Source organism: Pelophylax lessonae (assembly GCF_965119305.1).
Source record: "Pelophylax lessonae genome assembly, chromosome: 1".
In the NCBI taxonomy this organism is placed as follows: Eukaryota; Metazoa; Chordata; class Amphibia; order Anura; family Ranidae; genus Pelophylax; species Pelophylax lessonae.
The window spans coordinates 306,894,061-306,906,873 of record NC_138768.1 but is presented as its reverse complement, the minus strand read 5'-3'; the positions used below and the strand labels follow the sequence as shown (position 1 = coordinate 306,906,873).

Below are 12,813 nucleotides of genomic sequence, written 5' to 3'. Positions count from 1 at the left end.
CCCACATCAGTTCAAAAAGGGGAGTCTAATTTACCTCCAGATTTTGGAAGGCCTCGTGCAGGGCATTTAGAATCACTTTGAATTCCTCATCTTCATATTTTCTTTGTCTTCATATCATACTCATTAACAATCTGGTTACCTATAGCCTGTGATTTCTTTTTCACCTTCCAATCCTCAGTTACTTTCATATTTCTTTATTAAAATACCTGGTGCTTAAAAGAGAAGTGTGACCAAAGTCTTTTTGGCCATACTTCTCTTGTGGGTCACAGGGGTGCAGTTACTTGTGTTCTTCTGTGAGCCAGAATCAGCCAACAGTGAGCTAAAGCGCACTATCAGCTGACATCACAGAGCTGCTCCAGGCTTTGGAAGGATCCTGACCATTTTGTTGGGATCCACCCACCTGCTTGATTGACAGCTGTCTCTGGGTTTCAGAGACAAAGCCAGCTGTGCCCGCCCCTCCCCAACATGGCAATCCGGTGTGCGCTAAAGGGGCAAAGCACAGAGCAGTGACTGACTGTCTCTGCTCTTTGCTCTGGCAAGACCTAAAACCTAGAATGATCAGCGGTCATGTGATTGCTCAGTACTAGGGCTTAGAGCTGGTGGAGGACAGCTGCAGCATAGAGGTGAGTAATGTGTGTTTATTTTTTTAGTAACCCTAAAATTCTCCTTTAATAACCTCTCCAGACCTTTTCAGCCATCTTGCTTCTCTGCCAAATCTTCCAAAGAATTAGAAGTCTATATCATCAAGGAGTACAGATTTGTGTTAGTTAAGCGATTGGAAGTGCTTTGGCCCTTGAGTTCTTCCCTCCAACATCTTTGCCCGTCACTTTGTTTGCAGGCACACCCATGTCACTCAGCTGTGTCTTTAAAGGGCTTACATACTCTGTGGTCAGACAGACTTGGGGGTGAACATCCAATCCTGGGTAACGTTGCCACACCATTAGCCACTGCACCTTCAGGTCAAGGAACTGGTGTGGAGTTCTATGGAGACCTCAAAAGAATATATGATAACAATAAACGTTCCATCAATTATCAACCACCTACTGACCCACAGACATCTAACCCTCTTTTGACCCACAGACATTTTATCAACATTTTGGATAGTACTATTGACCTGTGAAGGGGTAATATTGGCAACTTTGGGAAACCCTGTGTTAATGTAATTTAAAAAAATGTTTTCAATCTTTTTAAATCTGAGGTTTTTAATAAAATAATATATTGTGATCCTGCCATGAAGGTTCTTTTTAAGCATTTGCTCATATAGGGTGACAAAGCCCTTTCTGTCTGCTTATTGTGCTCTTTCATGCTGACACATGGGCTACCATTGGAGACTATAGGTGGCCATTTCAACATACATGACACAAGCATGGCCCACTGTTGTCGCCATCAGGAAACATGCCTAGAAAATGCCATGCAGCTAATGCTGGAGTGCATGCATGTAGATGGAAAGTAGCTGCAAAAGGTTTTCAAGAGACGTCCAGCACTGGAACGCAACAACAGATGAATAAAGGTTAAAACAAGTATTCTACCTGTATGTAAAATAAAGGCAATTGTTTGTTATCAAATAAATGGTATTCCTTTAGGTTTTACATCTACTTTAAAATTGTGAAACAATGGTTCTGCAGGACAACATTTTGGATTAGCATCATCTGACAGATGCAACAAAGCAAGGTAAATACAATGAAAACAATGTCCATGAATTATACTTGTATTGATGAGTCCAATACTTACCCTGATCTACAAGTCTCTGGTAAGCTGGAGCAGGGGGACCTGAAGGCCCAGGAGGACCCCTCTCTCCAGGGGCACCTGCTGCACCATCCCTTCCAGGAGGACCAGGAGCACCAGGAGGACCTAAGTATATGATAGAAATAATAGACCTGTAAACTGGGTTAGAGGAACATGCGTCAGTGGTGGTACATATATAGTATACTGTGGGCAACTGCACCTTTTCTCACACCTGCAAAGGCATTTCAGTGTTATAGAAATGTATAAGCGCACACTATGGTGCTATACTAACTTTGGGTTAACCAATATGACTTAAAGAGGGCCTTTCAATTACTTTGAAATTAAGTGATTTGAATAATGCTACGTATTTTCATCATTATACTATCCTTCCTGGGCCGTGGCAAACTTATTTAATTTTGGTTTTTCATTTTACAGTGTTGCAGCAGTCCATTATTGGGTGCGCAACATCTATGTGCTTTTAAAATAAGTGGCTATATACATCATATGGAGTGGCATGATTGGTACGTATATATATCTTTTTAACAATGATGAATCTTTTTCACTGACATATATTCATATATAACAGATACCTTGTACATTCAATATACTACTGTAAACTATGTGTGTATATACATATATGTATCTATGTCTTATTCATACTTGTTTTTCATACTTATAGCCTGAGATGCATTTCCATTGCCCTCTGAAAAAGGCCAAGTCCGAAACGCGTCAGTTCACCACATGGAACTCTCACGCTTTTCATCCCACATCTCCTTTTGAGTGATGTAACATCTAGCCACATGTATTTTAATTGTCATGTTGTTGTTATGTTTTTCTTACGATATTTTGTATACTTTGAATACAATTATATTTGTTCATTACTGACGTTTACTCTGTGATGGGTTATTGCCTAAAAAGTCCCACATTCAAGGGGAATTTTTTTCCAGTTTTCAATTACTTTGTTAATCTGCATAAACTCCCGATATGTCATAATACACAAAGGTATATTTTTCAAAACAGCTACTCCTTTTATCATTATTAAGCAGTCCTTTAGTTCCAGTCATGTGACTTTGCATAGGCTGAGAAGATGTAATCAGCTGCTCACTCTGTCACAAGGTGAGGGGCTGTTCTGTGTCAGTAATTTGTGAACACAGCCAAGAACTAGAACTGCACAGGCACCAGGATTTACATACTGCATCATCTCTGAGCCAGCATTTCAGTACAGAAGATAGGCACTAACTCTGAATGATTTATGAACTAAAAATAATGCTGTCCTTGATAGAAAAAAGAACTGGAGTTGATATACTAAACAGTGGAGGCTGTTCATTAAGCAAAGTGTAAGCTCACTTTGCAGAGTAATTGTTAGTAAATAAGGTTACGTTGTGTTCATTTTAATACCCAATCACGTGCTAGCAAATACCCTGATTATCACAAATGGATGCCACACCAGTGTTAGGCTTTCCAGACTACACAAACAGAAACTGTAAGAATTGATTGCTCCATTATAAAAGAAGACATACAAACTATAAGACTAGAGTCACTGACACAGAACAGAGAATCAGTGATCATGAGGAGACTTTTACCCCTATGCATAATCAAGTGAGATAGGTAACAAAGGGTATAACCCCTATGCATAATCAAGTGAGATAGGTAACAAACGGTATAACCCCTATGCATAATTAAGTGAGATAGGTAACAAAGGGTATAACTGATCATGTATCCAAAAGCAGTGATTTAAAGACAGGCCGAGGAGGAACAATGTTCACCTTCTGGGCTTCCGTGAAGTCTCAGAGGGCCACAAACCATAAGAATGTTGAGAAATCTAGCCTATAATCTCTTTGGAAGAGTGGGAAATTATCAGTCTGTTTTCCATTAAACGTGCATATAGAATTCCTATGAGACCTCCTTCACCAGGTGCTCTCCTCAAGCCTTTCATCACCCGCATCCTTTCCGTTAAGGACAATGAAACAATAAAGAGACTAGCCAGCACGTCTAAAAAACAACTATATAATGAAAATGTAATTTCCAAAAATCCAGATTTTGCTGCCACCAGAAAAAACACAGTTTAGAGTTTTACAAATGGTAAAATGCTTCATCCAGCTAAACTGCAGGAGGTGGATAGAGGGAAGGCACTATTCTTTACTTTCCCCGTGGCTTCATACTAAAGACCATTCTCGAGGACTTAAGTTACCAACTCCTAATTATGCACCTAATGTCACAATGGATCTCTGCTCACAAAATGTGCATTACAAGTATGGACTCCTTTTATAGCACTGCTTCAAGACCTATAAGTGTTAAGCTTTGGACTCTGTCTTGGATACTGAAGCTATACTTTCAGCTCCCCCTAAATCACTCTCCTTTGGTGATATTTGACTGTGGATATCTGTTGGGGTTAAAAAGGCTTAAACCCTTCTGCAGTGTATACCTGTGATTTTATCTTGCAATTGTAGGGGAGCGTGATCGCATTTTTATCCTTTTTGTCTTTCATTTGAAATCTGAAACAACTTGACCATCTCCCCTCCTGCTACGAAATATAAAATCTATTGTCTACAAAAGCTGCAAGCTCACATGCAGTGAAAGTGATGGGGTTCCTATGCGCTACCGTAAAATAGAAAACTGTGTGACCAGCAGCTGCTTACATCAAATAAATGTAACCCCACATTGCAACAAATTAAATATAAGAGAGATGCAGCGCTTTGCTGAAATAAACCTCAATACGTACAAGCGATCCCCCAAAAAATGGCAAATAAACATAAAACCTTATCCTTGTGTGTACACATCAGTCAAAATAATAAAATATGTATGTCAATACATGTGAATACAAATTAAGTAGTGCATAAATGCTAACATTGAAATTCATAAAAATGTGCAATATTAGGTGCTCCTTATTGTATAGATCAGTGATGGTGAACCTTGGCACCCCAGATGTTTTGGGACTACATTTCCCATGATGCTTCTTTACTCTGTAGTGTAGTTGAGCATCATGGGAAATGTAGTTACAAAACATCTGGGGTGCCAAGGTTTGCCATCACTGGTATAGATAGTCAAACGTGCAACAATGTTTCAAAGATAGTGTATGTCCCAAAGAAATTCTTGTGCTCTTCACTTCGAGCAAGCAATAATAATCTTTTTAAACTGTGACTTTTCTTGCTTTTTGAATCCGTGATTACCACTCTGCACCGCATGCAGTGATTACTAATGTGTGGGTGGGAGCTCACCTCAAGGACAGGATCTACACTCTCGTATAGATCACTCGAGTCTGTTAGCACACCTCTCCTGAGTGCTGTCAGCAAAACTGATCCATCCTTGTGTGGTCTTTTCCAATATTCCTTTCCACTTTTCCTCCTACGTATTACCATAAATAAACAGAAAGATCTCCCATCGTGTAAAACCGTAAATAATTGTTAGGAATAAAATAGCATCACTCACATATAAAATCACATTCGCCTACTCCAAGTCCAACAGATACTCTACAAACGCACTCCCAGTCTGGCTGAGACACGGGGGTTGATGTCATCCAAACTCCTCCCGATGCATTGCATCACTACACGCGTGACTTCATCAGGGGTGATGAAGTACGAGAGTGTAGATCCTGTTCTTGAGGTGAGCTGCCACCCACCCATTAGTAATCACTGCATGCGGTGGAGAGTGGAAATCACGGGATTTAAAAAGGAAGAAAAGTTACAGTTTAATAAGATTATTATTACTTGCACGAAGTGAAGAGTACAGGAATTTCTTTGGGACTTATACTATCTTTGAAACACTCTTTCACATTTGATTATCTTTACAATAAGGAGCACCTGATATTGTACATTTTTATGATTTTTAATGTTAGCATTTATGCACTACTTCATTTTAATTCACATGTATTGACATGTATATTTTATTATTTTGGTTGATGTGCACACACAAGGATTACGTTTTATGTTTATTTGCCATTTATATTGGGATCTATTGTACACATTGAGGTTTATTTCAGGAAAGCGCTGCATTGCTCTTGTATTTGTTTAATCTCACATGCAGAGTACTCCAGTTTGCTGTACACGATCATTGTTTGACTGTATAATTGTATACGTTTATAGTTCTAGTTTTGGGTTTAAAGTTCACAATAGGTTGGGGTTATGGGCCAGGTGGGATGGGTTGGGTTTTGTTTACTATGCTTGCATTTGTACTTTATGTAATTTATTTGCAGGTGGTATAACTGGTTTATCCTCATGGTTTTCTCAAGAGCATGAAGGAGATTCCAGGAGAAAGGCAGTTATTCTAGGAGAGGTGGACAGGGCTGTAGAAGGTCCTTAACCCATCAGCAGGACCAGTATTTGCTCATTTGTGCAAGAAGAAACAGGATGAGCACTGCCAGAGCCCTACAAAATGAGCTCCAGCAGTCCACTGGTGTAAATGTCCCTGACCAAACAATCAGAAACAGACTTCATGAGGGGGGCCTAAGGGCCTGATATCCTCTAGTGGGCCCTGTGCTCACAGCCCGGCACCATGGAGCTCAATTGGCATTTACCATTGAATACCAGAATTGACATGTCTGCCACTGGCACCCTGTGCCTTTCACAGATGAGAGCAGGTTCACCCTGAGCACGAGACGTGAAAGGGTCTGGAGAAGCCGTGGAGAATGTTATCCTGCCTGTAACATTGTTCAGCATGACCAATTTGGTGGTGGGTCAGTGATGATCTGGGGAGGCATATCCATGGAGGGACGCCCAGACCTCTACAGGCTAGACAATGGCACCCTGACTGCCAGTAGGTATCAGGATGAAATCCTTGGACCCAGTGCCAGACAATACGCTGGTGCAGCGGGTCCTGGGTTCCTCCTGGTGCATGACAATGCTCAGCCTCACGTGGCGAGAGTATGCAGCCAATTCCTGGAGGATGAAGGAATTTATTTCATTGAATGGCCCCCACTCTCGCCTGACCTAGAACACCTCTGGGACATTATATTTCGGTCCATCAGACACAACCAGGTTGCACCTTAGTCTGTTCAGGAGCTCAGTGATGCCCTAGTCCAGATCTGGGAGGAAAATACCCCAGGACACCATCCCTCATCTCATTAGGAGCATGCCCGGATGTTGTCAGGCATGCATCCAAGCAAATGGGGGCCATACAAACTACTGAGTACCATTTTGAGTTGCTGCAATGAAATTTTAGCAAAATGGACTAGCCTGTTGCATAATTTTTTCTCTTTGATTTTTGGGATGTCTTTGAATTCAGCCCTCTGCAGGTTGATACTTCTCATTTCTCTCAAACGATGTGACTTCCTTTCATTCCTAACACATTACCCAGTCCATATCAGTATAAATATCCAGCATGATATTTTTCCCCATTGAGATTTGATGTGTTTTCCAAGTGTTCCTTTAAGTTTTTTTGAGCAGTGTATATTGAAAAATATAAACCCCGATTATTATGTTTCTGAGCATACCACTCTACATACTCCTGTAATTTAAGAGGTATAACTACACTCATCTTAAAATCTCTAGCAGCAATAATTGAAGACATTAACCTGGATCTTCTGGGAAGTTATGTGATACTGGTACTTAAAGTAACATAATTATTACTTACTATTATTAATAGATATTTACCCCCTCCTTTTCCCATTGTCAAATTGGTGGACATTATGGGAAAAATGTTGCAAAAGCTATTGGTCCTATTAGTATTACAGGTGACTATAATGCGGTGCTGGATCTGAACCTGGATTATTCTGCACACTTGGTTAATTGGATTATTTAAATATCGAACTAGGCCTCAATGTATGCACTCATCATGTATACAATAAACAGGACTTTAGTTAAGAATATTGAAGAGATCTCCCAATCCTTTCTAACTTTATACAACAAAGTATATCAGACAAGGGCACAATACTCCAAGGATGATCTGCTAAATTATCTTAGTAGGATATCCATGCCCTCCCTTACCACATATCAAAAAACCTTCTTCCTTCTGGACTCCCCTACTATGTGCAAAGAGATAAATGGAGCTATAGTACAATTCCCACAAAATAAAACACCAGGGCTGCATGGTTCCCCTGCCGAATGGTAGGTTACCTTTAAATACCTGTTAACCCCTTGCCTTTTAGATTTGTATAATTATATATGGAAAGAAGGAACCGTGCCACCTTAAATGAGAGAGGATTATTTTATTACCAAAGCCAAATAAAGACCCTCACTTTTCTGTTTCAATATTTGTATTTGAAAATAATGTGAGGGACAGTTTCAAAGTACAAACAATTATTCAAACCATGAAATGGAATTAAGTTGTGCCCGACATTGCAGAACAACAAAGCACTGTTAGAAAGTTGCCAATAGCAAGAAACATTAGACACAGTACCTTATTAAGTCTACATTGAAGTTAAGGCATAAAGGATCAACATCCCCCAATGTCTAAACCTATAAGGCTTAATACCAAAAAAGAAAAAAAAAAACAAAAGGGAGAAAAAGGGGGGGGGGTCAAAAAAGGAAGAAAAAAAGGGGGTGAAGGGAAGCAAGAAAAGATAAGAATGGACCTGAGAAGAGAAAGTCGTTCTGTCCAACTTAACGCTGGGGTCTCCTGATAGGCCACCCTGTCAGATCGATGACTGTAATATGTTATCCAGGGATTCCAGATTTTATCAAATCTAGCTTGTCTATCAGAAAGAATGCTAGCTAATTTTTCATGCAGCATTATTCAGGATTACTTGTTTTTAGTTGTTGCAATATCCAGTAAAGGAGATTTCCAAGCTTTGGCAATGGACATCTTTGCGGCAAGTAGAATGAAGGAGATTAGGGATTGGGCATGTCTAGGAATGTCATCCGCCAAATTCTTAAAGAACGCTGTTTTGGCATTGTTGGTAAGGTTGACAAAGGTTATTGAATAAATCAGAGTAAATGTTCTGGTCCAAAAGCGGCTAATTTTCGAGCAGGTCCACTAAATTTGCTACATAGACCCCTCCTGTCCTGCATTCTCTGAAACACAAAGGAAGGCAAGGAGTGGTGTTGAGGATCCCTTTGTGCACCAAGACTATTTAGACCAAACTTCCACTTCTATATTGATTCCTAGGTCCCATTCCCAGGCCAACTGGTATGAAAGACCCTCACTTTTCATTTCTATAGGCCAATCTCGTCTATAAATGTTGACACCAAAATACTAGCCAGGTTCTTATCTTTGCATATGAATAGCAACATTTCTTCTATAGTTAAATTTGCTTATGGCACTTAATAAACAAATCTCATGTAAATTTGTGTTTGGGGCAAACATTTTACAGTTGAAAGGATTGCTTTATATGGATCTCGTGGCTAGAATTTACATTAATGATTTCCTTTCTGAACCATTTCCAATCTTAAGAGGGACCAGACAAAGTTGTCCACTCTCTCCCCTTCTCTTTTCCCTGGCCATATAGACCTTAGCAGAACCCATTCAGACGGATTCTTTTGTATATGATTTTTGAATGCTCCAGAGTAGTGAGCATCCTCATAGGCTGACTCTATGCTTATCTACAGTATTTGGCTGATCATGGACGCTTAGTCAATAGAGTATTACATATCATTCAGATCTTTGGGGATTACTTGGGATTTCAAGTCAGTTGGAACAAGTCCATGATATTTTTCCTTTTTCATTTCATTACAAACAATTTAGCACCATTATCTCTGCATTCAAAAGTAGAACACAAGATATCAAACCTGAAAATCTTGAAAAGAAAAGGGCAGGCTAAGCATTAACAGAAAGGAAGTCACTCGCATGTGGATCTGGGAATTTTTCCCAGAAGGAATTCAGGAGGAGGCAGCTCCACCAAATAGTAGAGAGTACCAACCATGTGTGGTGTAGGTTAGACCAATTTTTAAGTGTAGAACAGATGTAATTTAGAAGAAGCATAACATTTTCTGATAGGTTGGAACGAATCTGCATACCTAAGTATGTTATACGTACAGTCTTCCATTTAACTGGGAACAGGTCTCTATTCCGTAAGCAGTGGAGGCTGGTGCTCAATTTTCTTGGGGGAAGGACTGTCTTGTATAATTGGGATTGTGGACCTTCTGTGCAGCCTGCACACTGATTGCAGTGTGCCCTGAGAGCGCACCCATGCAGGTTACAGCTGAACTAGTACAGGGAAGCACAAAGCAGTGTTGCCAACCTACTACTGTAGATTGAAATTTACTGACACGACAGCCAAAGTTTACTGGCATCTGCAAAAGTTACAAAATTACAGTTTTAAGTGCAATTTTCTGTATTTAGGCTGCAAAAAATACAATATGCATATAGCAATGTGATTTAGCCCTCGTTCACATTGGATGTGATTTGTCATGCAATTTGACAGTACCAAATCCCATGACAAGTCGCACCCTATTGTCGGCAATGGAACTGTTCAAATTGCCTCGACTCAAGTCATAGCATTTTTTAAAAAGCTTCCTGCACTACTTTTTTCCAATTTCATTGCAACTTGCATAGACTTCTGTTAAACGAAGCTGCAATGAAATCAGAGGTGTAAATCACGCTTAAGTAGCACAATTGGCTCTCACAATGACACTGACATCAGTGTGCAGCAGCACAAATGATGATGACACCTCACCTACATGACACTTCCCGTCCTGAGTCACAGTGACAGTCTCTTTCCCTACCAGGGGATCCCTTCAGTCCACTCCAGTCCAAACAGCACTGACAGTCCCGCTCCTGGCCTGCTTGCTCCTATCCCACAGACCCACAAATGAGGCTCTGCTCTACTCCCTTGCACCATAAAATCACACGAAATGCTTAGGCACCCTCCCCCGCCAGACCCATTCCCCGCCAGTACCATCCAAACACACTGTAGCAGGGATTCGGATGGTCTTGGCCGGCTCCGGACTGGAACTGCGCAAGTGCAGTTCTGAGTCGAGCGTCACAGCCATATTTTTTATTTGCAGCCTTTTTCTATCACTGGCAGGGGAAAAGTGCCTGTTTTTTACTGGCTGCAAGTAACAAATACTGACGGTCAGGGCTTTTTTTCAGGGGGAACACGGGGGAACGCAGTTCCCGCACCCCCAGAACTGAATGTATGTAATGTATGTTGCTGGGGGTCAGTTGTTGCTGGGAGGGAGGTACTGTAGAGGAAGGGGTCTATTGATGCTGGCTACTGAGGAACCTTTTGTTGCTGTAAGGGATCTATTTTTGCAGGGGGGGTCTATTGTTGCTGGTAGGGATCTATTGTTGCTGGGGGTGAATCTTATGTTGCAGGGGGTCAATTGTTGCTGGGAGGGATGTACTGTTGAGGGAGGGGTATTTGTTGCTGGCTGCTGGAGGGTCTATTAATGTTGGCTGTTGGGAGTCTATTGTTGCTGGGGTGGATCTATTGTCGTTGGAGTGTTGGAGTGTCCATTGTTGCTAGATCTATTTTACTGTCTTTCTTGTTATCATTAACAAATTCTATACAAAATACTTAGCACCACAAAATAATACTTGGGTCTGTATTCTCTAAAAGGGGCGGTATTGGGAGGTGGATAATGGGTGGAAGCAAGGAACGGTTCTTGGAGGTGGGTAAGGAGCAGAGGCGAAATGGTGACTTAAAAGAGAAGAGTTCCTGAACCTATTCTCTGAGAAATAAAGCCCTGCTGACGGTTGGCAACACTGGCACAGAGATTAGAATCTTGGAATACAGGACTCCCAGGAATGACAGGACTATAGTGCAGCACATGGGGTGCTGGTCTTAAAGGGTGGCAGGACATAATATAGTAAGAAAGAGCTCACAGGAAGACAGGAGGTGCAGCAGTGGAATGCTAAGCCTACAGAGACACAGAGGTAACAATATGTATGGGATACATGGAAGTGTATCCCAGGAAATTCTGGTACTCAATAATACAGATAAGGTACATGAGGAGTCTAGGACAGGAAGGATACCAACTGATTCTGTCTGGGGAGAACCTAGCCTGCCTACATGTACAATAAACATGAGGACCCTGAGGAACCTCCTAGTCTTCTCCAGAGCTCCTGAAAGTGGAGATTGGTTGCGCTGTAGACAATTCTCAAGTTGCGGTTCTCTGTCTAACCCTAGCAGGCAGCTACTGGGAACTAAGGGCTGATAAACAGATAAGAATCCCTTGCAGTGCTGAGGGAGATCTCTGGACAGCAAGGAGTACCGTCCAAACTGGCAGATGTGCAAGGAAAACACACAGACACAGGAAATAGGTGCACAGAGACACACAGAATGTCTAGGCGTGAGTGGTAAAGCAAAGAGATAAACAGGAATCTCTAAGGTAGAGGTACACAGGGACACCAAACAGGAAACAGATTATATATATATATATATATATATATATATATATATATATATATATATATATATATCGGGAGACACTGAACAGGATACAGACAAGAAATATCCTGGGAGACACCGTAGCAGACGGCAGATAAAAGTGCTGCTAATGGACGGTAGGCTGAAACCCATAAGAGATCACAGAGGTACACAAGGGAAACAGAGGCACTATGACACTGAAATGCTCAAAGGACAAAACAGGTGTAAGGATACAGGTAGCAAGCAGAAATATAAGAACACATACCCTGAAATCCATAAAAACCGGCGCAGGCAGATTTTTGCGAAAAAGTGTCATTCATGCATTCTAAAAGTGGTGCAGCATGCACCAAATTTATGTACCTGTCTAGAACTTGTACTTGAAATTTACACATGCTGCGCCACTTTTACAACACATATGAGACATTTTCACAAAATCTGTCTGTGCAGTTTCTCTCTCTGTACGTAATAGAAAGTTGGTTTTAAATAGGTCCGCTTTTGTAAGATACAAACTGTCAGTATTTTTTTATTTTATATTTGGCACATCAGTGTGCCACAGTGTAAAAGTGGTATTTTTTAGAACTACCTGAATTTGATGTACAAGTCGCTTTCAGAACCAAATATGTTGCAAATTGTACCTATCCTGCTGGTCGGTGGTAGTTCCGCTACTGATATAGCAACTTGTCTTCGAGCTGGACCCCTGTTCCTGACATAGGGTTGGGTGGCATGTCCCACTCAGAGGGTTGCACCAATTTAATACGCAATATCTCAGGTCAACACAGAGAACTAGGTATTTTTCATCCAGAGTCTTTGCTAAATGTACAGAGGGGAAGGTCCTTATATCCTCA

The 12,813-nt window shown here is 41.0% G+C and overlaps 1 protein-coding gene across 6 annotated transcripts in view; it reads right to left on the bottom strand.

Moving 5' to 3' along the window:
- EMID1 (EMI domain containing 1) overlaps positions 1–12,813 on the bottom strand; it is a 163,887-nt gene that overhangs the window by 32,124 nt on the left and 118,950 nt on the right. For all 6 annotated transcript variants that reach the window (XM_082265842.1, XM_082265843.1, XM_082265839.1 and 3 more), the window contains one exon: positions 1,732–1,851. In XM_082265842.1, coding sequence (XP_082121968.1) covers positions 1,732–1,851 — 120 coding nt within the window. The remainder of the gene's footprint in view (positions 1–1,731; positions 1,852–12,813) is intronic.